The sequence below is a fragment of the Salminus brasiliensis genome, chromosome 15 (genome assembly GCF_030463535.1).
Source record: "Salminus brasiliensis chromosome 15, fSalBra1.hap2, whole genome shotgun sequence".
In the NCBI taxonomy this organism is placed as follows: domain Eukaryota; kingdom Metazoa; phylum Chordata; class Actinopteri; order Characiformes; family Bryconidae; genus Salminus; species Salminus brasiliensis.
The window spans coordinates 22500853-22528609 of NC_132892.1; the positions used below are offsets into that span (position 1 = coordinate 22500853).

General features: G+C 39.8%; 1 protein-coding gene across 1 annotated transcript in view; it reads right to left on the minus strand.

Annotated features, from left to right (window-relative positions):
* The window catches only part of sorcs3a (sortilin related VPS10 domain containing receptor 3a), a 353899-nt gene that overhangs the window by 185018 nt on the left and 141124 nt on the right, over positions 1 to 27757 (minus strand). The window contains 1 exon segment of the mRNA XM_072656688.1: positions 18648 to 18715. Coding sequence (XP_072512789.1) covers positions 18648 to 18715 — 68 coding nt within the window.

Consider the following 27757-nt stretch of genomic DNA (forward strand, 5'->3'; position numbering starts at 1 on the left):
TTGTTAGTCTGCCTGTCTATCTATTTATTTGCATATCTGATTATCTGTCTATTTGCATATCCATCCATCAATCAATCCGTCTGCCTATATATCTATTTCTACCTGTTATATCACATGTGTTGTTATGGAGTAATTCTCTTTCAGACATTTAGGCACAGGTCACACTTACAAATAAAGGTGCTTAAAGGGGTCTTTTGTAATAGAGATGTGTGTGTGTGAAGAATATTTGAAAGGTTTAAAGAGGCGGGGCTAAAGGTTTAAAGAGGTGGGGCTAAAGGTTCTTATTATTAGTTTAAAGGTACTTCATCTCACATCTCTTCGTGAAACCAAAAATTGTTCATCTATGGCATCGCTCAAAGAATTCTTTGTAGCACCCTTATTTTCCGGAGTGAACTATGCCTGAATCATAGTGGGTATACCTGGTTCGTTTGGCTGTTACTGAGTTTCTAACATTGCTGTGCATGTGTTTGATGATGCACTGATGATCTCTTGCATTCTTCCAGTGTAAATCGCATTGGGCCATTTTAGACGATCTGAACGTTTTGTTGCTGTTCTGCTTGCGAAAGAGGGGAGCGGTGGCAGAGATTCCTTGGAGAGAAACAGGCTGGGAAGGATTTCTTCCCTTTCTCACTTTTTCCCCCTTGTTTTATTTCTAGTTATCTGTTGCTTTCCTCCCCAAAGAAGCAGACACTGGAAGGGTTTCTTGAATCTTATTAATTTGAGGAATGTATTATGCAGTATTTACACTCCTAAAAATAAAAGAATCTAAAAATGGTTCTTTGCAGCAAACTTTTCAGTGGATGATGTTTTTAATGGAACCATTTTTGTAAATTACATTTTTGAGTGTTAAAGCATTCGGGACCCTTTCATTTTCAGGATCTTTTACTATAGATTGTTGTGTAACAACTTCTACTGAAGAGTAGAGTAGAGAATGAAAAAGTGAGAGTGAAAAATGAAATTGTGTCTATGTATGGACTATGTATAGGGTATAGCCTCTTTCAGCAGGACCCCCAGTGCCCATTCAAACTGTTGAATATGTTCTTACTGGTTTAAATCTGTTGCCAGAGGATTTGTTGCATGTGTATATTGACTGTATATACAATAAAATAGATCAGCATGTAGAATCAGTGCTACCATATTCTATTGCTGTATAAAATGTACAAGGTCTTCGTTCTTGTTGGATGCACTGTGTTTTTTCCATAAGAGAACATGCAAGCCTGTCAGAGCACATTATGAAAATTGGAGTGATATGTGAGATGACTTTGTGTGAACTCTGGCTTTGTTAGATCACATTCATTTAAGTATTAAGTTATTTTTTCATTAGTCACATTATTAATTTGCATTATTTATTTGCATAGATTAAATGCCAAACATGGGGGTCACCCACGGCAGTGTAGAAAGGGTTTGGGGGGGGGGGGGGGGAGGGATTTGGGAAAGTCACCTTATTTTTCTTCCCATACACTTTTTGGATGAGTGAGGAGAAGAGGCGCAGTCACTCACCTGCATAATCTTTCTGTTGAAATGGAGAAAATGACTTTCCTCAAGACACACTGAAATCAGATAAGTTCAGCTTGAGAAACACCTCAAGCACAGACTGGGAACATCAGCGCGCACACACAAGTCTTTTGGACACCCTTGGCCAAAGTAGTAATAGTAAACACAGCCTCTTTAGCTAAAGAAACATGGAGCACAATATTGTCAGCACATCATAATGTCACCCTGTGGCTCATCTGTTCAACCTAAACTTACTTAATGTAGTAACAAGCAGTTGAACTTGGTTATTCAACTCAAATACTTTGAATCTAATAATGATGCATTCAGTGTATTTATATAATTTTAATAAACCCAGATCAACTGCATGTTGAGCCAATGAACCACTTTTTCATATGTAATCTTCCAGAACTTAAATCAAAATAATCAAAAGCCATCCCCCTGTCAGCTTCATCCTTTCAACATCTGCAATCAATATTTACTGGTATTTCATTGAAGGTATTCATCCCTCCACCTGCAACTTTGCCAATGCCACTGGCAGCAGCACAACCCTAGGGATACATCCACTCCTATGCTTCACAGTTGGCAAGGTGTTCTTTGCATGAAATGCACTTCCTGTATCTTCCAAAAAGTACCTATAGTACTATATACTGGTGCTATTTTAACTTAATCAGTCCAAAACACTTATTTTCTAACTGGCTATCTGGCTGGTGTACAGCACACAGAGTGAGAAATCAGCTTTATGCTATTATATATGCAGGGTGAACAAACACGTCATAACTTCTGGGGCAGCTGTTTTAAACAAATAACTGTGAAATAGCAACTGGGGGGTACTTTATTCTCATGTCTGCCTACTGTGCTATGTGTGAAACTTTTCCTCAAAACTACAGCTCTTGAAGAAATAATAGCTGTTGGAGGTCAGTTAACCATTAATTGGCACTTTGCTGCTACCATCTCAGCATTTCAAGGTCATAAACATGTGAAAACAATGTGACCTGAGCCTCACAAAACATGGCTGCTGTTTTTAGATGAATGAACAGTCTATGTCCCTTATATTGAGTGGACCTGAAAATAATTAGAGACAGAGGGACTAGTGTTCTAGTGCTGAACTCAATTTTGAAGCAGATAACAAATGTAGTGTCATGTATGACCTATAGTATACTGAAAACATGCCACAATCAAGTCATTCATTTAATACTGTATGATTTATCTAACCAGTTTATTTCTTTCACAAACAAAAGATGTAACAGTACAATGTATTACATTGTAAGAACAGGCAGAACAGGGCAGTCTTGAAGCTTTATAAGGCTTGAATTGGTGTAAAATATTGTTCTTTTTTGGCCTTAAAAAAAATTAGGCCAACTTAAAATTATAAAGTAATGGATTACAGAGCCATTTCTGTTTGTGCCCCCCTCCAATCCCAGCAAGGAAAACTACACGGAGGATTACATGACAGAACATAGGACACATAGTTGTTCGTTTACTTTTTAACCCCTCTGTGGCTTTTATTACATCCTATTACATCGGTAATTACATGCAAAGCAAGTTGTTCCTAAGTTATAACAGTGGGGGGAAAAAAGCCAGGAACCACCGGTGGGCATTTTTCACACTTATACTTATTCACTTATTACTCTGTTTACTGATTTTCCTCATTCTCATTGAATACAAAGAGTCCAACAGTGCAGAACAGAGCTTTCTGGAGTCATGGCATTCCACAGTGCAGGAACATCTACGAACAAGCAGCCGTTCTTTAGCCATGCAGGCGATTTTTAGTCAAAATAGTCATGTGACTAAATCAACCAATCACACAACCCCACACACAGCGCCAGCAGCGGATAGCTTCTACACGTGCAGAAGAGCTTGCCAGAGTCTGCTTGAAGCGAACCCCAGAACACAGATTTCAGGAGGACCAGAGATCAGTGCTCTGGACCGCTCCTGGGCTCCAAAACAGCTTTCACACTTGAACTAACATACAAAACTCATGGAGCAAGCGGGCCAGAGTCCGGAAAAAAAGCTGTGGGTTAAAAAAAAGCTCTAAGTACTGGTGTGGTACTTTCTGATACTGCAAATTGTGTTGGACTAACTAAAATGAAAGTAAATGCTACACAGCCCAACAGTTTTAGGTTTGGTGCATAATTATGAAAATAATTACATCCAGATTCATTGCATACATTGATTGAAACATCTTCACTCGAGCTGAAAAAAAAAAAAAGGAAGAAAACCATAAGCGAGCAGGATGGACAACAAGATTGCTTTCATTTCTGCCATATTTGGCAGATTGATGAGGTTTTAACTTGATTCCAGCCACAACAAAACAAGCGCTTCCAGACAGCCTTTGAATTGGCAATTGCCTGCAATCCCCACACTGTCGTCCTCATAAAGCTTTTGATGAAGTTCAACGTTTGCTATCATGACAGGACGTAAATTGAGGAAGGGTCTGCGACACACAGAGAAAAGCCCAGCAAAACAGCAAAACTTTTCAAATAAAAACAATAACTGTTTGAGAACTGTAAAATGGAGCAGGGCAAACGACCCACTAGATAATAAAATGGGCGAATTACGGATGAAGACATTGGGGGGGAATTGAAGCTAACTTAATTTTCATAGATGAAATGTAGACCGTAGAATGCAATACTGTCTTTCATAAACCCAGGGAGTATTAGCACAGCTTGAGTAAATATAGACCAGTGGAAATGGTGGAGGATTATGGAATTATATTCTGCTTCATAACCGAGAGATGACTCGAAATTTTACACTGCTGGCAATCAATGACATGCAAGCTATGAAAAATACCCAGATTGCCCCCATTTGGCAATTTGAACTGTTCCCCCTTGTTAATAAAAGGGCATATCCTGTGCTGTTAGAACTACATTACCCATGAATACTCGTTATTAAAGGGTTGCAGCACAACACTGAAGCCAAGCCAAAGTGTGGAGGCCATGGGTGTCAGCATCAGTGCGAAATGTTGAGTTATTTATGAAGGTATTGAGCTGCTTCTCCAATTCGTACAAATATTAAACATTATAAAGCCGCAAAGTAATAAAAAACGTCTATCACGCGCAATTCAAACATCCCATCATCCGAGGGATAAAATGCCACAGCCATCGGGCTGCTAATATCGCCGAAATGACAAGACAGTCATATTCCAAACGGGAGGCACAGAAGGCATCCCTGGGGAAATCTAGAGTTGCCAAGTTTTCTTCGCCCTCGCTGTCTTGCAGGTGGATTCCAAGTCCTCATAAAGGTCAGGGACATCAGGTAAAGTCCTCTTCTGAAAGGCCGGAGTGCTGTTCTACCCGCTGACCTGTGAAATATCAACGCCGGTCGTAGCATCCGCCGCAGCCGAGGCGATGCAACTTGAAAGGCTGTCGGCGGTCACCTTTGGACGACCCCTATTGGGTGGAATCCACTGAGGGTGGAGGAGAAATGGAGCAGGCGGTCCGTGCATAGTGGCCAGCTATGCTTGATTTGTAACTAGGGCACAGGAGCAACTATATCATTGTGAGTGTTATGTTATATAATACAAAGCTACTTTAGACTTAGAAGCTGCAGTCATTGCCAAAGATGGGCGTTGTTTTCTGTTTATTGTTTCTCACTCATAGTTTGCTGAAAAAAGTGGTGAAAGCTGAAGAAAATGTGGATTTTAAACGTCTTAAACAATCAGTTTTACATTTGTGTTTGTAACTAGAGTTTGACACAGACTTAACCATGAGTTGTAAGTATAGTTTATGAGCAGTAATTTAAAAATGCTGTTTAAACTAGTACTGAAAAAGGGTTTCTAGACCTGCAACAATACAGGAACTGTGGTGCTATTAAAAACCTGTTTTTTATTCCACCAATCCAAAGAACTCTTTAACCACATGGTTCTTTGAACTGTCATGATTCTGTATATTGAACCATTTACTAAAGTAGCCCATGAGGAATTTATTTCATTTATTTCAACAGTACATACTGAATAATTACTAGGTACTTAATAATTAGTATCTATTAAATAATAAGTGGGTACAGAAAAAAAATTCTTTATAAGTAGGTACTGAGTATATAGTATGTTTTAAATAATCTGTATGTACTACAATTAGTAGGTATTGAGAATTTAGTATGTACTAAATAATCAGTAGATTAAAATTAGCAGGTACTGAATAATTAGTATTTAGTGAATAGTAGGTGCTGAATAATTAGTATATACTAAATAATGGTACTGAGTGTTTAGTATGTAGTAAAATAAAATAGTACTAAAATAGTAGGTTCTGAATAGTTAGTGCTTATTGAATAATTAGCAGGTATGGAGTATTTAGTATGTACTAAATGATCAGTAGATACTAAATTAGCAGGAACTAAATAACTAGTACTATGTGAATAATTAATACTAATTAGTACATACTAAACAATTAGTACTTATTCAATGAGGTCTTTAGCGTGTGCTAAATGAATAGGTACTAAATAATTAGTACATATTGAATAATTAGCAGGTACGGAGCATTTTGTATTTACTAAATGATCAGTACATACTAAATTAGTGGGTACTGAATAATTAGTAGGCAGTAAATAATTAGTACATACTAATTATTTAGTACTTATTGAATAGTTAGTACATACTGAGTATTAAATTAAATATGTGCTGAAGAGTAGGTGTTAAAATTGAAACTCCAAATCAAGGCTGGGGTTCAAGGGGTTCAAATGTGTCTGTCATGACGGCTACCAGAAATAGTAACATGATACTGTTACTATTGATATGCTACTGGACAAGGGTTTGTCATTTCTTCACATCAAACAGGCTAAAAGAGTAGATTCAAATGTTGATACAGCATGTAATTGATTATAATTGAATGCAAAATTATCTGCATAATGGAATAAGTATATAAATAAACTCAACATTTAAAAATGTAGACAAAATTAATACCTGTAATTATACCTGTAATCTCTGTAATTATATAATTTCATAATGTACATTGGAAGTAAATATCATTCATTAAGTAAATGCAGTTAATGCTTTTACTATGCAGATCTTTTTAAAGAGTATAACACGACAGTAATAACTCTAGACATCTAAAGGTTAACTGAGAAAGGCCACAACAGAGCTTACTACAACCACCTGTGGACTGGCTGTGTCAAGGGCATCTGACTCAATCCTGGAAGGCCACAGCACTGCAGGGTTTAGTATTTTCACTGATGCAACACATCTGATTCACCTCAGCAGCTAATTATCAAGCCCTCAACGAGGGTAAACACTAGAGTCTGAACTTAACACCCCACGGTCTATGTGTTCATGAGCAGCTTTGATGAATTACAGAAAAATGAACACTCTCACAGTGCATTTGACACCAGTGCCACTGTCTGTATGTGTGTGTGTACTGGAAGACTGTATGTAGAACAGACTGTGATTGATTTTATTGCGTAGCATAATCACCAGGGATGAGGTGATATTTCAACTCCAACACTTTTGGGAAAGAAATTATAACCAAATACAGTGAAATTCAAAGATGCACTCAAAAAGAAGTCATTAAGAAAAAACTCTCTGTAGTGTGTAAATAGCTGTGTTGGATGGCTCAGAGTGGTTCAGCGGACTAATACAATGGCACCATGGGGCGAGGACCCCATGCTTTCTGCCATCAGCAGCCAGAGCCTGGGGTAGCACAATTGGCCTTGCTCTCTCAGGGTGGGTAGATACAAGCCGGCAGGGGCGTCTGCTAGCTGATCCCGGTTTACTGATGTTGTATTGGTGACAGTAGGGGGACAGTATTAATGAGAGTGTTGGGTAAAAAGTGTGTGTGTGTGCATATATATATATATATATATATATATATATATATATATATATATATATATATGGAAGAACCACTTTTGAATCGAACCCTGTTTGTAATAGTGTGAGAATATGAAGAACCTTATGAAAGCAAAGGTTTTTTACCAGTTTAAAGGTTCTTCACACTTCTCTCTATTACATAATTACCCTTAAAATAAAACAGAAAATCCAGTACCTAATTATGTTTTATTGTTATGTCATTATTCAAGTCATTATTTTAAGATACTAAGTCATTATTTGAAGATGCTTTCGCATTACTTACTTACGGAGAATTTCTCAGTTTCACATGCTGTTTTTTTTCTTCCATAATTACAAATATGGTTCTTTTTTTTAACCAAACGTGGTTCTTTTATGACATTGCTTAAAGAACTATTTGAAGGACCTTTATTTTTAAGAGCACAGAACTACACAAAACCCTTAGAGCTGAGCACTTTCTTTTCCCTTTAGGATTTTCCCTCAGGCTAGAGTGTAGCTAATTACAGAGACTAATAATTAGGGTCATAATGTGTGACCAGGATTCTTGGTTAATGATTTAGACAGCTGACTACTAAAATTTAACCCCTATCTCTCGAGTTAGAACTAGAATCCCATACGTTTCTCGTTGCTCAGTGGGTAAATGTTAATTACAGGATCTTTTTCCTTGAATTGATGTGTTTTCAATGTTCACAAAGCAAACTTTATTGATTCTACTCGGCAGTTCAGTTGGCGTAACTACGATGTTGTGTTCCCTAGTTCCTAGTTTATCCGTATACATTGGCATCCACTTATCAAAAATAAAACTACAATGTAAGGACTTTTACTCAGGCATATGTATATCATTATTAGGGGTCAAGTAACTATGTTACTGGACAAATGTCATTTGCATACTGCATGGGTTATGCCACTGATTTGTCATTCTTGGAAAACTGTCCTTGTATAGTGTAGTATTAGAGACCTTGGCAGTTGCAGGTATGGCAACAATGAGTGGAAATACATCTGTGTTAGCCCTGTAGCCATGGAAATCAGTCACTAAGCAACAATTCTTTGCTCACCTGAATTTCCAGAAAAATGACTAAAGTAACCAATACATTGCAATTTAGTAAAAATGAGTGCTAATGTAAATAAGATTCTATAAACACAACTTACAAATGAAAAGATAACTTTCTTAAACCACTACAATCATCATTTTCTCAGCAACTACAATGACTAATATAATAGTAGAACACAATGATCAGAATCCTTGAGGCAACATCATGCATGCTCAAAACAAGCCACTTTCTCAGATGCCACAGCAGTCCCTGCCAGTGCCGTAGTTTAAAGTCCCTACTTGCTCTAACACAAACATGCCTTGATAATCACCTGATGAGCTGAATCAGCTGTGTTAGAGCAGAGAAAACAATAAATTCTGCATGACAGAGATGAGATTCACTGCTGCGGCTGTTCTTGTTGTTGCATCAAATATTGAATGGGCCTGTTCCTTTGCAGAATTCCCGCTGTATTTCCTGTATATTGGAATTACACTGCATTTTGATCCTGTGAGTCAGGTCTTACTGAGAAAACCTTGCAATTGACACAATCTGCCACAACCAGCATTCCACCAGAGGGGATATTTCAGGACTTCTCAGATAACTTAATCCTAATATTTATCCTTTTTCAATGAGCGGGTGCCTTTATTGCAGATGATCTACTCATTTTCAAATGAGTGTTGTAACTCAGGTGACTCAGAGGTTGGGTTTGGGTTAAGGTTAGGATTAGGGGCCTGACTTTGGCATGTTAAGCATCTCAGTGTTTCCATCACTGCTTTACAATTCTATGAAGTGTCTTGAATTCATGATGTAACGTAAAGCCTGCTGCACACCGGACACAATGTTCCACTTCCAAAAATCCGAAACCATTGTAATGGTGGTACACACACAGGTGTTGACAACACACAGCACTGCATACAGGCGCTTCATTCTGGCGTTTAATGACACTTTTCAAGTCCACGCAGCACTTTTACAGTACTACATTAGGTTAAAGCCATATCTAGACCACATGTGACTTGAAATTCCAACAGAGAAAAGCAACCAGTCTCTTGATAAGCCAACAAACCTTACTATCCTAGCCCTGCACAGCTTGTATCTTTCATCTCAAAAACATCCAGTTCACAATGGGTTTGTTTATTTCTGTATTTCATCTCTATGTGATATTTCCTCATTTTAGCACCTTTTTACATTAATATGCTGCCACTGCCGAAAGAAGCCCTAAAGGAAACACTGCATCTACAAACCATCTATTGCAGGTGGAGATGGCATGGCATCACTTATTGTTCTGATACCAATTCCAATATTGATTCTTGGACTAATCCCATATTTGTACTTTAAAAACTACTAAGGTTTAAAATATGTTGTTTTACTCAAAACAGTAAGATAAGCATCTAACAGTAGGCTACCAAGCTACTACTCACAGGAAGTAGCACACCACAAAACATCACAGTATGAGTGTTCATTTCAAGCTGAATTAATTACAGGATTGGATCAAGAGATTCAGTCTTGTTTCCCTATAATATCTGATCCAGCATTTTCTACTGGTATTGACAATAAACCAAATTGCACTGGGGCTCAGGCTGACCAGGTCTCCTACAACCTTTATTGCTTATTGAGAGATTTGAAGCTAACATTGGTGTCAATGCATAATAAAGTATGCATTATGATATGAGCTTCAGAATTTGTATTCCCAACTTTGCATAATGTACGAGAAGAGAGAAAAAGTGTGGAGCTGAGATGAAAGAAGCAAACTGGATAGAATATGTAATTCAGCAAGAGAGCAACAGCTCAGTCAGAAAACAGGTCAGTCTTTAGCTAGCTAGCAAGCTAGCAAGAAATATCAAATAAATCCATCACCGTCTGTGATGATCTCTATAGTTGCTGGAGCATTTTAGGTGACTGAGCTAACAATGGAAGTCTACTGTCACATTTCATGGATGAGCGTCCTAGTTAGGTTACTGTTTGGCTGTGTGGGATCACATTATTCATGTATACTGTTTAAATCTTAGAATCACTTATTCTAAGTAGTAATTATGTAAGACAAACAGCAGGGTTCCCACCTTTTACAATTCCCTTGGTGTGAGATTCAGGTTATTGGTAGCCAGGGATTTTGGGCCCTATGAAGAGAGATCATATTGGGCACCACCACCCCACAGATCATGCCCAGCTTGAAACCCCAGGGGTGTGTAGCAATACTATACTACTGCAATACTGAGGTTGTCTGGACTGTGAAAATAACAATTAATAGGTTAATAATTACTAATAATGTTCTATTATTTTCTAGGGCCCCTGTCAGTCACAGGCCCTTAGAATCGTCTCCCACACAGTATTGCCCATAGTGGTAGTGTCTGTTTATCATGCAGTTGGCTGACTGGCTGAGCTTCATCCTGCAAAGGGCTGCCTGTGCTGGTCCATAGTGTGAAATCAGTGAAATCTGAGAAATCAGGAAATGTTATCAGTAGTCTAATTTATTTGGAGGTTGTTTTGGAGGGAATTGTGGGGTGGTTAAAATGTGTGGCATGAGAGTACGATTGCATGAGACTCACAGCCAATGCTTTAGGGTTGGCAGCCCTAAATACAACACTATGCACAGGTATCCAAGCCACTGAAAATAATATGTAAAGCTATTTACCTGGTACTTGTTTGAGATATAATGACAAGCAGATTCGTCTGTTCTCTTTATTCACTGAACTTCATTTTCATTTGTAGGGACATTCATCATTTGGAGGGCTCATAAGATCCTATTTACACCAGTGGTCTGTACTAAGATCCTTCAGTCGGTCCATTTTTAATCTTTACCTTTCATAATACCTCTCATCTGTCTGATCTTCGCAAGAAGTGTGTCAGGCGTGGAGGCTCCCCTCATGTTCCCTCACACCCGGAGACAGAGCTGTACACTTTCAGTAGCATGTACCAAAAATGACTGATCTATCTCCATTGTTTAAGGTCAGCCTGTTCATTAAAATGAACATGTCGATTTTTCTGGAAGTCCTCTGACCTTTCTCTAAAAGTCAGCAGCTGTCTAGCCGTGGCCGCAGACTTCACAAGCCTCTACTGTAACAAAACAATGATCTCAATTAACCACAGGAAGGCGGAAAGCACTGGAAGAATGATGGCGTTAATGGTCTTTCTAGAGAAAAGAAGCTAAGTTTCAGTGCGGGAAAAGAACAGATGTCATTTTTAAAAAAGCAACTAATGTCAAAAACAGTAGAGAAGTGTCCTTGTCAGGAAAGTGGTGACCATTTTGAACAAAAGCAGTTAACTGCTTGTTTGAAGAAAGCACCAGACGTGGTTAAGCAGAAAGTTGCTGACAGTTTTGAAGAGGGGTCATCCCTCTGTGGCCACTGTAGTATTTGATCATTGAAATGTCTAGGCAATAGGCCTGTTTCCAGGACCCAGTGTTCCCTTTTTGTCCAATTTTCCCAGGGCCCAATTTCCTATGCTCCCACATTGCATTTTTCCAAGAAACATTTCTGCAATCTCAAGGCCAACAAAAGTCAAGCCAAGGCAAAATGATCAAGGAACGGAGTTAACTCAAGTTAGTTGATTTAGTCAAAAGTTTATCCAACTCACATTATTAGGGCAGCATCTTAGTTTGTTCAACTACACATATTAAGTTAAACCTACCCACAGACATCAGTAAATGAGCTGCAGTTGGAATTGCTCCTGATCAGGAAATGTTGTTGTGATAGGATTTAAACGTATGATCAAGCAGGTAGTTAGAGAGTCACTCTAGAGCTGTGAAACCTAGAAATATGTACATATTTGTGTCCAAGAAATAATGAACGGGCAAATTTACTCAGAACTGTGTTTTTATGGAGTGTAGTTTCCCATGTCTCAAATGGTGCAAGAGTCTAACTACCTGCTCATCAAATGTGAGGTCATGCGTTTAAATCCCAGCAAGGGCTCAATGCTGCATTGTCAAAAGCCTCCCCGTCTGGGGACATCATGGGATGTTCTAACTATAAACATACATTTTTAATAAATAATAAATAAATAGTAAAAATGTAGGTGGAGGGAACAAAAAGCTGCAGCACATTTGCTCATGTTTTTCAGTAAGCTCAACTCAAAATCTTTGGTTGACCAAACTGAGATGAAATAAAAATGATGTGTTAGAAGAGCTTCTAACTAAACAGAGCTGAGTTAACTCAAAAACTGGTCCAACTCAGCCCTTTGTTAGTCCGGTCTTGTTTTCTAGATTTGAAAAGGGTGTTTACACGCTAGGGCTTTTTTTCTGGACTCGGGTCCTCTTCCGTTGCGAGTTTGGTACGATTGGTCAAGCGTAAAAGCTGTTTTCTAGCCAAGGAGCATCGGTCCGGAGCACTGATCTCTGGTCCTCTTGAAATAGGTGGTCTGGGGTTTGCTTCTAGGTCAGCTGCAGTAGTGGACACTTCCCACACCTGCTATCTTTGCACATGGGTTTTTTCGGATTGGTTCATTTCGTCACGTCACTGCTTCGACTTATTGCCTGCATAGCTACAAACCTTCTACTATGAGAACAGCTCATTTTATGCAGAAAAGCCATGATTCCAGAAAGTGCTACTTTCCAGCTGCTTAAGTATTTGTATCCAAGGAAAATAAGGTAAAAAGTGACTTTTGAAATTGCGCAGTCGATCCACGGTTTGTATGGAATTCTTCTCTGTGAAAGAAGAACCAGCTCCTACCCTAATTGAGCCCTAAATTGCTCTTGGGTGCAGATGTTGTAGTGTGAAAACACCCTAAGTCAGTTGACCATAACTCTAGCACATGTACAAACATTCATATTCCTATGATCTAATTCAAGGAAACTAACCACAACCTTACAAATTCTTCCACAGGCTGCTGATTATGCGGTACAAAAAGTTGAGGGAATATAGAACCCTAGAAACAAAGGACCCTGGGAACACTGATAAATCCCTGAAGATAAGAGTAGCTAACTGCATGTTTCTTAACAAAGGGATAGTCTTGATATAAGGACTGCCGGTGTGTAGAAAGCAGTTGTCTTGAAGAAAGTGGTCATCACCAGAGCTCCATTGTTTCTCCAGGCACGCGCACCTTTCACAGAAGGGAGCTGGAGAAAAGCCGGTGCATCCCACCAGGCCTCATTTGCAGAAAGCTGAATATGATCGTGGCTGCCCTCGTTTTGTCAACACGGAATCCCGTGGCAGCGCTGGGCCGTCATTGTGATGGATTGTGGTTCGGGCTGCACAGAGACGGAGGATTCCAGGGGCTTTGTGGCGGGATAATGCCGAATACCAGGATAAAGGTCCGCTCGCTGTAAAGCTAGCCTGTGCGAACTGCGTTTGAGTCTACACTGGTTTATAGATGTACACCAGAGCACGTACTTGGTCTAACTGCAGCAAGGGGTGCTTTTGTTTCATTTGTATTAACTAAATCTCAAGGGGGGGGACTGTAAAAGGCACCGAACGCACACTCCCAGACCAGACTGAATATGCATTGTTACTTGCTGCATTAAATAATGAAAATAATACTACTCCTTTTTTATACCCAGAGACTGTAGCTGAAAATAGCTTTAAAGCCAAGATACAGAAACGAATGAGACCCATTTCGTTTGACCTGAGCAGCAGCACTAACCTTGAAATCCCACAATACCCACACACAAACACAATCACCAACCGCTGCAAGGGGGAACTGCGGCCAGTGTCCAAAAAAAAAAAAAAAAAAAAGACAACGAGCGTCCACTAAGGGCAGAATACAGATACACAATAACTACATGGAAAAAAAGAGCGATGACATAGATCTTATCTCTGCACTGACTCCAGAATACATTTAAACAAGGGCTGGGAGTAATCTGCTGTTCAGAAACCTATACGGATTATGGTGAGATGATGTAGAAATCAGAAAGCCAGAAAATATTCAATTTAGATTGGGGGCTTGGATTAGAGGGTTTGGCGGGCTGCCAAGTCATCTTCTCAAAGTCACCACCCTGCAAATATGGATAAAGTAGGGACACGTGGACGCGTAGTTGTTCCCTACATATACAGTATTATTGCGTCAACCTTGCCTGTACTGAATTTCCATTATCAAAAGCTCCATCTGGCACCACTCTCGTTCCTGTATGGGGGGCCTCCATGACCCACTGTAGGTGACTTCTGAAACCTTCAGAAGCTTCTACAAACAAGTCTGTGCTCATCATGCAGACTTCACTCGGTGCTGTATCCTTGTTAGATAGATGGACATAGATATATAGATAGATACTTTATTGTATTATTATTTCCTGAAGGAAATTTCGCAAAAAGACAGAGCTGGTAAAGCAGTTTGTTTTGATGATAGAAGTCATGGTTATTTTAAAGGACTTGCTGAGGTTTTTCAGTCAAACATCTCACAAAGGTTACAGTTTAATCCACGTCTGCATCAATTTCACAATAAAACACAACTGACTACTAAAGTCCTCGCTTTACACACTGAACCCTAGGTGTATTATTCAGTTATCAGTCTTAATGCAGAACTTGGCAACTGTCTAGTTTAGCACATTTTGCGGAGTCCCACAGGGTTCTGTTTTAGGGCTGGTGAAACCGATAATTGCTAATTGTGGTAGTAAAACAGTTATAAAAGTGAAGAACGGAAGTGTGGGCCTGTGTACAGGATTTAAAGGGTTAATTGAACTGTTCATGTCTAGAAGGCGTCTTTCTGTCACACTGCCCTGTTCTCCCTCTGCTTCTGCCGACCGGCTCAACTACAATTCCTATAATTCTTCATCTCATGACGTCGCCATCGCACCACCGACCTCACTGGAATACTGTCAACCCCTTTCTTTATATACCTGTTCAGTTTGTTCATACCTTTGTGAAGTATTGCCAGCCCAAATGTTGATCTCTTATTGTTTGCCTCAGTGTGTTTTGATCGCTGCTTTGTTAAACCATTTTCTGATTTTGCCATTTTGGATTTGTTTGCCTGGTTGTTTGGCTCTCTGGTTTTGGCTCTTGGATTGTTTATGGTTTCTGAATTAGTTTTGCCCATGTCTGCTCTGTTAGCTTTGCTTACTGTGCCTTGGTTTGTTTCCTGTACTACTAGCTCTGTTCAAACTCCTTGGGCCCTGTCTTACCACCCTGTGCAAGGCATGCTGTGATGTTCATTCCTATCCTACACCCCGCCAACAGTCTATTTTCACACCTCCCGCCTGTGTTGTTTAAATAGCAATGGTACTTTTTAATATATCTACAGCGATGGGCATGGTGGTCTCAAAGGTGTGTTCAGGTAAATTTCTGGCATATTGCTATTTCGGTAACAGAAAACACAGGTGTTCCAATGACTGAAAACAACCTAGGCAGACATCAACAGTCAGACGTTCATTGCTATCTTGGCAGTGAATTGTCAACACAGGCACGTGAAGCCCAACGCATTACACCCCCACTTTGCACCATTGAAATACCAATCCACCAAAGTCAGACAGCACCTGGCTCTTAAAGGGAACGGCAAGTGTCACGCCGATTGGTTTATTGCACGCTACACCCAAAACACACCCATGAATAATTAAGAGACTTGAACTTGGCCGTGAAAGGCGTACTTTTTCTGTCACACTGACACAACCTAAATCAAGGTGCACGGTGTGAGGTTGCTGGCTTGCCTAAGAAGATCGCTAAAATAGGGCCCCTTATATTAAAGTATTCTTAATGGTTTTTTACATCTGCAAGCATCTGGTTGGTCTCTTTACCATCACCAATGCCACCCAATGTTTCATTCCATTTCTGAGTACAAGTAGGGCTGGGCGATATGGCAAAAATACTATATCACAATATTTAAAGACCTTTATCACGATACACAATATTTATCGCAATTCATGTAATCACAGACTAAATACATCAGTAACGACAGAAAACTACTACTCAGATACTCTCCCGTACTGAATACAGTTATTCCTATTCAATATCGGCTGCACATCTAATTAAACCAGACCAAATACTGTTTGTAATGAAACCTGTGGCTGATCAGTGTTTATTACTAACAGCACTAACAGTAAGCATGATATGTTTAGAAAAGCATATTGTTATCATGATAACAAAATGTATCACACTACTACAAAATATCGTCATATTGCCCAGCTCTAAGTTAAGCAAAATTATATTCCTTCAGGTGTGTGTGTGTGAGTGTTTGTGTAAAAGTGTGAGCTATGTGTGTGTGTGTGCATAAAGGGTGCTTCAGTTGAGTCCTTGTGTGTTGAGGAGTCTAATGGCCTGGGGAAGAAGCTGTTGCAGATTCTGGCAGTGATGGCCCGGATGCACCTTCTGCCAGATGGTAGCAGTGAAAAGAGTTTGTGAGAAGGATGGGTGGGGTCGTCCACAATGCTGGTGGCTTTGCGGATGCAGCATCCAGCATTGTGGACAACCCTGTCCATCCCTTTTACATAATCATTTCAGTGCTGCTGTCTGGCATAATTGTTTGTTGTGGCATAATGGGTTACAAAACCACCCTCCCACTGGCAGGCTAGGGTTTATTTCCCCAACTTGGCAATCAACCAAGTGCTAAAAAAAGTGTTTTCTTGTATGTTTTGCTTCTGTTGAACTTGGAATCTTTTTGACAGTAAACTTCTACATTTTGAGCACTACTCTGTGGTATTTTATGGGGGTGAAACAATATGTATAATTGTCAAAATGGCCCAAATAAAAAATAAAAACAAATTCTTAAATTTTTCAAATGAGCAGAAATTCTAACATTCTAATAATTCTAACATCAGAACAATGGATAGCTTCACAAAACCTTACATTTTCATACATGAAACAGAGTAGTAAAAAACTGAAGGGCATTCGTTTAACTATGACATTTTTAAAACCTTATTTGTTGCACCTCGAATGATTTGGACTAAGTGACATTACTAACAGAAAAAACCTTTACTAATCAGATTGTATGGATTGCAGTCTGTCTGTGATGCAGCTTGATTGCATTAACATTTGGCTTTTTCACAATCAGCTATCCATCTGATCAGCACCTAACACATGAAGTGGCTCTAACACCACAGCTCGAAAACTATGTGGTCATGTCTCACATTTGATAAACTGACCCTTTGCTTTTAGACTGCATTACACAATACACAGGTCTGGAAAGATATCAGTCCAGGTCATATATATATATATATATATATATATATATATATATATATATATATATATATATATATATATATATATAATATGATATTTCTGTGCAGAAGCTCCCTTATGACCTTATGGTCTCCTTCTGTCTAGCTTGGTATGACACAAAACCACCAGCTGCCTTGGATCACAAAGAGCCATTAAACCTTCACTGCTGACACGAAAAAGTGCTTCGGAAATCCTGTAACACTGGCCTGACCCACAAAGTGGTGGAAAAGGGATGTAAGTATGTGCAGCCAGATGTCTCCCGGCTAATGAGAGAAAGTAGCAGTTTTTTTTTTGTCCTGGATTTTGGAAACACACAAAGTTAGCACATTCAACTTTCAGCATGTGAAGAACTAGTGGTAAAAGTAGTTTTGAACGAAGGTGGTTTACGGTAGTTTTGAAGAAGGTAGCTAACTGTAGTTTTGAAAAAGATGGCTAAGGGTAGTTTTGAAAAAGGTGGCCAGTGGTAGTTTTGAATAAGGTGGCTTGCAGTAGGTTTAAAGAAGATGACTGACGGTAGTTTTGAAGAAAGTAGCTAACGGTAGTTTTGAAGAAAGTAGCTAACGGTAGTTTTGAAGAAAGTAGCTAACGGTAGTTTTGAAGAAGATAGCTAAGGGTAGTTTTGAAGAAGATGGCTAAGGGTATTTTTGAAGAAGGTGGCTAATTAATTTTAAAGAAAGTAGCTAACAGTAGTTTTGAAGAAGATGGCTACGGGTAGTTTTGTGGAAGGTGGTTTACAGTAGTTTTATTTAAGGTAGCCATCAGTAGTTTTGAAGAAAGTGGTAAGTGGTAGTTTTAGGAATAGGAGATATTGGTTGACAGTGTAAAATCTGCTGAAGGTAACATAGCAGTAAGGTTGAAGGAAGCAGTCAGAAATAATTTAAAAAGAAGCGACTATTAGGTTATTTTGAAGAAAACTTGAGAAAATGCAAGTCTTGACCTGAAAATGAAGCTTGATTCATGCTTGCCTGACGTTGACAACTTCGGCTTCGGCTGTTATTTTGGTGGCTCTGGCTGTTGGAATGTGCCCTGTCTCTGTTTGCTGTCTCGCTTTGTCTTGTTTCTGTTTTTCCTGGAGGACATGTAAGGACAGTGCCGTACGAGAAGGATATTCAAGTCTACTAATCTCCAACACAAGCGGCACCTTATTTACCTGCTGAAGGCTATAGAACAACAGCAGACACAGACTACAAACTCTAGGGAATGGACTGTTGTGGATAGAGAGAGCGAGAGAGAGAGCGAGTGAGAGAAAGAGAGAGGTGAAATAGCTCTTACCTCCATAGGGAGCTCTCAGTGACGCTGCCCAAGTGGAAGTCATAAAGCTTGGTCAAGATAAGGATCACCTGCAAGACACAAAAGCACGTGTTAGGCCTTTTGGTAGCGAAGCATCAAAACAGATGAAACATATGAGCTGCTCCAACATGGTGCTGTTCACCAGCCGTACTCCTGGAGATCTGCCTTCCTGCAGACGTCCTGCAGCTTCACTCTTAACATCTAATTGCCTTCAGAGAAATGCTTAGCTAGATTAAGGTATGTTCAATTTGAGTTGGAGGTGAAACCGGCAAGAAGGTAGATCTGCTGGAGAGGGATTGGTGACCACTCCTCTTACAACTGTTCCCAGTACCTCAAGCTTTTCACTGGATAAACAACTTAAGTAAGCATTAATGTGTTAAATTAAGAGTTCCTCCCAGGCATTTTCAATAGAGTATTTTAGCATTTTCTTTTAGCATTTAAACTACAATGCAGGGTTTTATTTATTTATTTTGTTTGGCTCAACCTAAAAAAAAAAACAAAAAAAAACAAATATTGCTTGGAGCAGTAACAAGCAATTTAATTATTCTTTCCCAAGTGATTCTGTGGCTTTGTTTTATAATTGCATAAAGAATTAAATAAACAAATGTGTTAAAATGAACAAATATGTTATTCTTACAAATGACAAATGACCAAAACCTCCTACAGCTGCAGTGAAGGATCCATATGTAGTCCATATGTCCATATTTGTTGCTTTATGTTGTAGTTTAGTTTATTTTTCACTCTTGTCCACTTACACTATATGTCCAAATGTTTGCCGACACAAGATAAGAAAAGACAGGACAACTATATACACCATTTGTGTCAGACACAGATGCCTTTAACCCATCGGTGCAGTGAACACACACATACACACCAGTGAAACACACACAGTGACCATTAGTACATGTGCCCGGAGCAGTGGGCAGCCATTGCTGCAGCGCCCAGAGAGCAGAGAGGGTACAGAGCCTTGCTCAAGGGCCCAACAGTGGCAGAGCCCGGGTATCGAATCCACAACACATTGTCATCAATAGCCCGGAGCTCTGTCTGAGCCAACATGGAGGAAGTGCTGATTGTTGTTCAAAACAGGAGATATCATATTTTTTATTTTATGTTTTTTTTTTTTTCTTTTGAACGATGACTTTACTTCAGTAAAGTATAGATAACCAAAATTTCTACTTAAGTAAGGTAACAAACTATTTGTTCTTCCTTACTTGATACCTCTGGCCTCACAGCAAGGCCCCACAATCTAGTAGAAAGCCTTCTTCGCTGGACAGTAGAGAAAGTGATTCCAACAAAAGCAGGATCAACTCTCTTTTTATTACCCTTGATTTTGAAGAAACAATGAATGAGCAGGAGTCCCAATACTTTTGACCATATAGTGTATGTTTACAGTTTGTTTAGAGTAGCATGCTGGCGGTGCAGCTTTTGATTCTGACATGATTGATCTGGAAGGTTCTCGACCTAGAACTCCTGGGTCGTTTGATCCATGAGCTTTTCTTGTCTCCACGTTCAGCAAAGTTAGCCTTTGGGGTTAAACAAGAACAACAGGGGGGCTTTGATAGTTGCCGAGCTGCCCGTTCAGAGCATCTCACACCCTGGCAGTGAGCATGCACATACATGCCACCTCACTACTGCAGTATAGTTCTGTTGTTTTGACAAAATTTTAGGTTCTTCTGTAGTACTGATCAAAATGAAAGATGCAGAATTGAAAACATACTATTTAGAATTACTGTTAATATAAATACACCCAAAACATTAGTACCAGGTGAAGTGAAAAGCACTGATTATCTTCATCTACAGTGGCATCTGTCAAGGAGTGGATAAGTGAAGGTAAGTGAAGACGTTCTTGAAGATGATGTGGTAAAAACAGGAATCTGAGACACTTTGACAAGAACCAAATTGTGATGTCTAGACGACTGACTGGGTCAGAGGGGTGTTCCCGGTATGCAGTGGTCAGCACCTGCCAAAAGTGGTCCAAGAAAGGATAACCGGTGAAGCGGCAATAGAGTCATCGACACCTAAAGCTCATTGATGCGATGTGATCCATGGAGGCCCCGCCTTACAACTTACAGGACTTAAAGGATCTGCTGCTAACATCTTAATGTCAGATACCCCAGGATGCCTTCAGAGGTCTTGTGGAGTCCATGCCAAAGCTTTTTAGGAGCAAGACATTATTATATAAGCCATCCCTGGATACTAAAGACAGTTACTCCAACAAAAGTAGATTCAACCATTACAATTTACCATTCCATTGATTTCGGAAGAGGCAATGCATTAGCAGATGTCCCAGTACTTTTGTCCATATAGTGTATTAAGTATACAGCGAAGCATCATGTAATCAATATAGAAAAGTAAAGGAGTAGAAATGGGACCCAGGAGACCATTCATGGGTCTTGTGGTTAAAAGTAAAGATGTTTTTTATAGCAATGCCATGCCAACTATTTTTGGTTTCCTAAAGAACGTTTCAGTGTTTGGTTCTTTAAAGAAATCCCTCAAACTGAGAGGTACTTCTGATATCACTCACTATAACACCTTTGTTTCCATTTTTTTTAAGAGTGCATTTTCTGGAGACTTTCTTCTACATCATATACAGCTCTTTTAACCATTTATCTAAAATGTGTTCATTTGCCAGGTAATGCAGTAGTCTGGTTTTGGGTAAACTGGTAGCCAGTAAACATATTTGTTGTGTAATTGTTGGCTAAATGACTTTCAAATAGCTCTACAATGGAAAACTGTATTTTACTTGCCATAGTTGAGAGTTTGGTACATGAGCAGGTCATACCATAACACTCATTCACTCATACAATCCAACATAAGCAAAACAGAGCTGTAAAACAAGCAGATTGCAAAACCCCCACACTGTTATATCTACACCTAGTCCCTCCATAAAAGGGAAAACTTTGTATTTCATTCTGAGGCAAAATAACAGGGTGGTAAACAGGCTTGTAAATTTACATCTGGGCATTTTTTACCTCAACCAAAGTCACATAATTAACATGCCTACATCAAAAACAACTTAAAATACTCAATATATCAATTCTATGCTTCTTTTAAGTGTAAAACTTTTATCATCACTGCTTCTCTCCACGCTGTCCGGCCTACAGTGAACTGCATACTGAAATATGTTAGACAGATCTTTTTGAATTAGGTCACTAAAATAAGCCCCAAGCCCCAAGTTAGGCTTCCTTCCAACAACTGGCAAGTGGATATAAAAATCAATCCACACGGTGTCTTGAAAGAAGGTAATGGAATTTGAGCTCTGAGGTAACAAAGCCCAATAGAATAATGTATGCACAATAATACTGTAAGTAAGCAGCAAGTAGATACAGAAGGAACAAACCGCTGCAGTACATTGATTACCTTTTTTTTTTTTGTAACAAAAAGAAACAACTAAGCATTAGCATCTAAGCATTAGCATCGACTTGGCTTTAGCTGGTGCCATCAGATTGTGGTTGCGTAATTAATCGGAGGCTCGCTGCTTGCATTTGTCTAATGAATGCAAAAGCGAAGCTGCAGACTGACTGGGGATAGCTGTGATTATTAGTCCCTTTCGCTGCTCGTCAACGTTTTGCATAATCACAGCTATTTCCATCCCCCAGGTGCTGCTTTGTATCCAGTTCAGGTCCAGATAGGCCGCAGTGACCACCCTCATTTGCATATTCCACATCACTCCCTCATGTCAGCATAAACAAGCCGAAATAGGTGCTTCCCTTGAGGAGATCTGACAAGTGCGACTTTACTCTGAGTCATGTTGCTAGAGACTACAAGGCACCTTTTAAGGTGACTGTAATTGCCCTACCATCCAAAAGTTTCGAGCAACAGTAACTGGAGTTGTAGTGATTAATAGTTTTCTTCATATACAACATCTATATGTTGTATATCCATTTTTATCGTCACTATATACATATATATATATATATATATATATATATATATATGACAAGACAACCATTAGTTGTTGACCATTAGTGTTTGACACAGATTGAATTTGGCTTCTGCCTTTAGCCCATCCGTGCAGTGAACAAACACATACACACCAGTGAAACACACACAGTGACCGTGAGCACACATGCCCAGAGCAGTGGGCAGTCATTGCTGCAGTGCCCGGGGAGGCAGAGAGGGTGAAGGTTGCTCAAAGGCCCAACAGTGGCAGCAAGCCCGGGTATCGAACCCACAACCCTGTCATCAACAGCCCCCCAAAAAAAATAAATAAATAAATAAATAAATAAATAAATAAATATATATATATATATATATATATATATAAAATTGGCTTTGATGAAGAACCATTGTCTGTAGAAACCAGGGACATGGTCTTGACTCAGTCTGGCCCACTTCTGGAACATGATTCAGTAAATGGATTAGACTTTGTTTAAAAGAACCTTTGTTTGAAGTTTGAAGAACCTTGGCCTAATGTAATCTATGTTTTTCATAGAACCATACAACCAAGCCACCATCTATGGGACTATTTTAAGAGCTCTCCTTATGGAAAACATGGACTCCTAGTGTTTGGATGGGAGTTTAATTGCTAGCAATATCCATCCCCCAGGTACCTCTCAATCAGGTCCAGACAGGCTGAGGTGAACATCCTCATTTGCATATCCCCCATCAGTCCCTAAACAGGCCCCTTTCTTAAGCAGGACTCACAAGTACAGGGTATTCCATGAGTCACATTGCTTAGAGGTGTCAACACAGCACTTCAACATAGCTGTGCCTTGAATTTAGCATCTAGCATGAAATCAAGATAGTAAGTGATTCCATTATATTGCCGGTCATTTCACCATTCCACCGTTTTAGGCACAGATCACTGAGAGGTGCAGTTCAGAGTGGCTTTGGGTAAGACTCTCCAATTTAGGGAAATTCTCCAACTCATTTACAGTGGGTGGGGTGGGGAGGTGGGGTCTCAAAGTCTAAAACACAGGTGAACAAATTGAAAAGTAAAGATATCTTCTATTTTTATAAAGTACATTTTATGCTACAATTACAATTGTATTCTTTTTTTTCAATAAACAATGTCTCCTCGTGCACCATATTCACAACCATTTGGTGTAAAAACTGATGTAGCTTTTAGAAGCGCCACTGTGAACAGTTCTGATCAGTACCACCTACATATCAGTTGTGCGTTTTTACCACCTAGTAGCATTACATCAATACAACAGATAATAATAGATAATACTATTATATAGATATTAGATATAAGACTATAGATAGCTTCTGAAATTGTCAAGACTGAATGTGAATGTAGTGATTTCACATGCCAGGGTTTCAGGAGCTTCTGTTGACAAAGTAACCAGCAAGCCCTTAGGTTTAAAATTGTAGACGAATGTGGATTTGCCACTTGGCAAACGAGCTCACTGTTCCCTATTACCTTTGTGTTATAGCAGTTTATTATAACTGCCTAATAAGCATGATTGCTATCTTTCATCTTTTTCTTCTTCAATGAATGGAGTTCCAAGTTGTGTGCACCATTTTTACTGTAAGTCATGATACCGATACACAAGTAACACCCAACCAATCACATGGTGTACCACAGCAACCACTTTTCAACACTTGAGCAACCATCTTAGGGACCATAGGAACTGCCCAGCAAAACCCTAGAATTCACTAAGCTGCACTATAGCAACCCCTGTAATCCTATGACACCCATCTAGCAACCACAAAACAACATTATAGTAAACCACCCAGGATACCAAAGCAACCACTTAGCAACATCATAGCAACCACCCAGGAAGCAATGTTAACCCCTTAACAACAGTACTACAACCAGTTGGGGTACGATACCAACCACTTAGCAAAACCACAGCAACCACCTAGCAACACTATAGCAACGACATGGCCACAACTTAGCAAAACCATAGCAACCACCTGGGATGCAATGTTAACCACTTAGCAACAGCATGACAACCACTTGGGGTACCATGTGAACCACCTAGAAAACCTTAGCAACCCTTTAGCAACACTATAGCCACAACTTAGCAAAACCACAGCAACCACCTATCAAAAACAGTTTTACAGTAGTGTGATCCATCCCCCTGGGTGCTGCCCTGTGTCCATAATAAGTCCGTATAGGCTGAGGTGACCAGCATCATTTGCATATCCCCCATCAGTCCCTCGGGTCAGCGTAGCCTGCTATTCAATAGGCGCCTCCCTTGACTGTCTCTGACAAGCGCAGCTTTACTGTGAGTCACTTCGCTAGGAGGCGTCTACACCTCACAGAGAGGCTGAAAGTGATGTAATATTGAAGGGGAGGGGCAGCGCAGGAGACTGGCAGCCGTCCTTGACCTGGTCTGTCCCACCTCGCTCCCAGCAAGGCTGCTTCTACAAACTGTCCTGAGAGTTCTGGGATGCCAACCGAGGGATGAAGGGACAGAGGGATAGACAAGGCTGATATGTCTAGTGGAGGGAAAAAAAAAACGGTCCCTGGGCCGCGGGCCCCTCCTTGCAAGATGGAGAGCAGATGGTTCAGGTCAGCCAGTCCTGCTCTGCCAAAAGAGGAGGATGGCGGCACGGGGGATAGAAATTGGAGAAAATTGGACGTTTCGCTCAAAAATATTGCATAGCAGTACTGTAGGGAAGTGTGTGTGTGTGTGTGTGTGTGTGTGTGTGTGTGAGAATGTGTTCCTGCAGGGTCTTTGCTTGTCTGACATACTTGGGTTATTCTCCTGCGGGGTGGGGGGGGCACAAACGCGCACGCACATACACGCATGCACACACACGCATGCACACACACACACACCAGCAGCCTTTACCCCTCATGTCATTTTGAATTTTAGATTTGACCAGATGGCCAGGGAAAGAAAAAAATATTGTGTAATACACAACACATACACACACACACACACACACACACACACACACAGAAATGCAGTCTCAACAGATGTGTAATGTGTGTACTAACAGAAAGGTCAATATACTCACCCCTGACCAAACCACAGATAGATCCGAATTTGCTGTAATTTGTTTTTGGGTTTTTTTTTGCCCGCCCATCATGGCCAATTCCCACCCAGCAGCCAAGCCTCCTCAGAATGTTGGCCGCAGAACTGGTACTAGTTGGTACTAGCATGTGGTGAAGAACCACTGCATCTTTCCAAACTGATGTCATTGGACAGCTGAACTGGCTTGGAGGAAAACACTAACAACCCACTTTGCTAGCATCACACTGTGTGAAAGTGGGGAGAGGGAGGGCCATCCCTCCTTATGACAAATGGATGTGGCACTGCTGGTAATCAGGACAGATTGTTCCTGTTGCAAAGGACCAAACTTGCGATCTTCCTGAGACAGATACTGGTTTTAAGGCTGCACCTTTTGGGGGGCCCTAAAAGTCTAGTGTTATTATGGTTGTCTGGCTATAATGGTTTAAATGATTTATATTAATATATTAATGATATATTGATGATATTTACATCGGAAATTAGACACTGGCACCATTTATTTGTTTGTAAAAAAATATAATGAGAATGTAACTTGGTTGGCAAATATGCTCAGATGTGGTTTTACAAGCATGTTTACAACCCTGTTATTTTGCCTCAGAAAGAAACACTTTGTTAGAACTTTGATGGAGACTTGTGGAAAAAATAACGAGCTCTGTTTTTATTAGCCTAGCCTAGCATAGATGCTATCTCTGTAACAAGATGTTTTTGTTATTATTCGAGTGTCAGATAGCGTTGCTGTCCTTTCATATATATGTATGTATGTATATATAAGGTGAAGGTGCACGTATTTGTCACTGAACAGTGTACACTGTACAGCGAAATGTGTCCTCCGCATTTAACCCATCTGGTAGTGAACATACACACACACACACACACACACACACACACACGTGTTAGGGGCAGTGAGTACACACACACACACCCAGAGCGGTGGGCAGCCAACTCCAGCGCCCAGGGAGCAGAGAGGGTAAAGGGCCTTGCTCAAGGGCCCAACAGTGGCAGCTTGCTGAGCCCAGGAATCGAACCCACAACCCTGTTATCAATATCCCGGCACTCTAACCGCTGAGCCACCACTGCCCCTATATATATATATATATATATATATATATATATATATATATATATATATATATATATATATATATATATATATATATATATATATATATATATATATATATATATATATATATATATATATATATGAAACAATGAATGGACGCTTTGGAAGTGTCTCTCAAACACTTTCTTAGTCTGGCTTGATCTTCATCCTCTTTACACTGGGAAAACATCTACATGAGGAGTCGGAAATTAAAGTCAAGCTAGTGCTGACTACGATATTTGTGGCTAATTCTGATAAGCTATGCTATGCTTTTGTTATTATTAGAAAATGATTAGAAAAACACAGCACCAGTGGTTTCACTGAAAGTGACGTTTTCAAGGAATTCCTGGTGTCTCTGCAGACAGACTTCATCACGCCGATCTACAAAGACTGCACAAGAGTGCACATGTGAATTACGGTTCTATCAAGTTGGATCATTTGCAGTGACTCGGGATCCAACGTCTGGATCCACGCCTGCTCTGAAGTTAATTTGCGTAACACATCCAGTGCCACATAACAGACAAAACATGGCACCAGTAGACGTCACGTATCAAGCACAAGGTTTGCTCACCGAAACCCCAATTGACCTGCAATTAACGCTAGAAATGTCAATTATGCTTGACTTGGATTGTCGTCATTGGACTTTAATTAAGCAACCGCGGAGAAAAGAAATATTATTAGCATAACTAAATGTTCCATGTCCACAAAGACCAATTTAAAGTGTCAAACTCAATTTTGGGGAGTGAGGCAGCATGCCCCACTACTAATGAACGGACTAATGACTTTTTTTTTTTTTTTTTTTTTTTAGAGAATCTCTTTCAAACACACACGAGCACACACACACACACACACACACCACTCTTACTTTCTGTACTTTTAATTGTGTTATCTCATGATTGCCGGTGTCTCCCGCTGGGTCAGCGCTGCTCTGACCAGAGATGTGTGGCGGTAAATTAAGCATTGCATTTAAATAAGGATGAATAAAACAGGGGAGGCCGAGTACAAATCCACCAAGATAAATCAGCTGCTGACGTAGTAAGAACCTGCTAATAAAATAA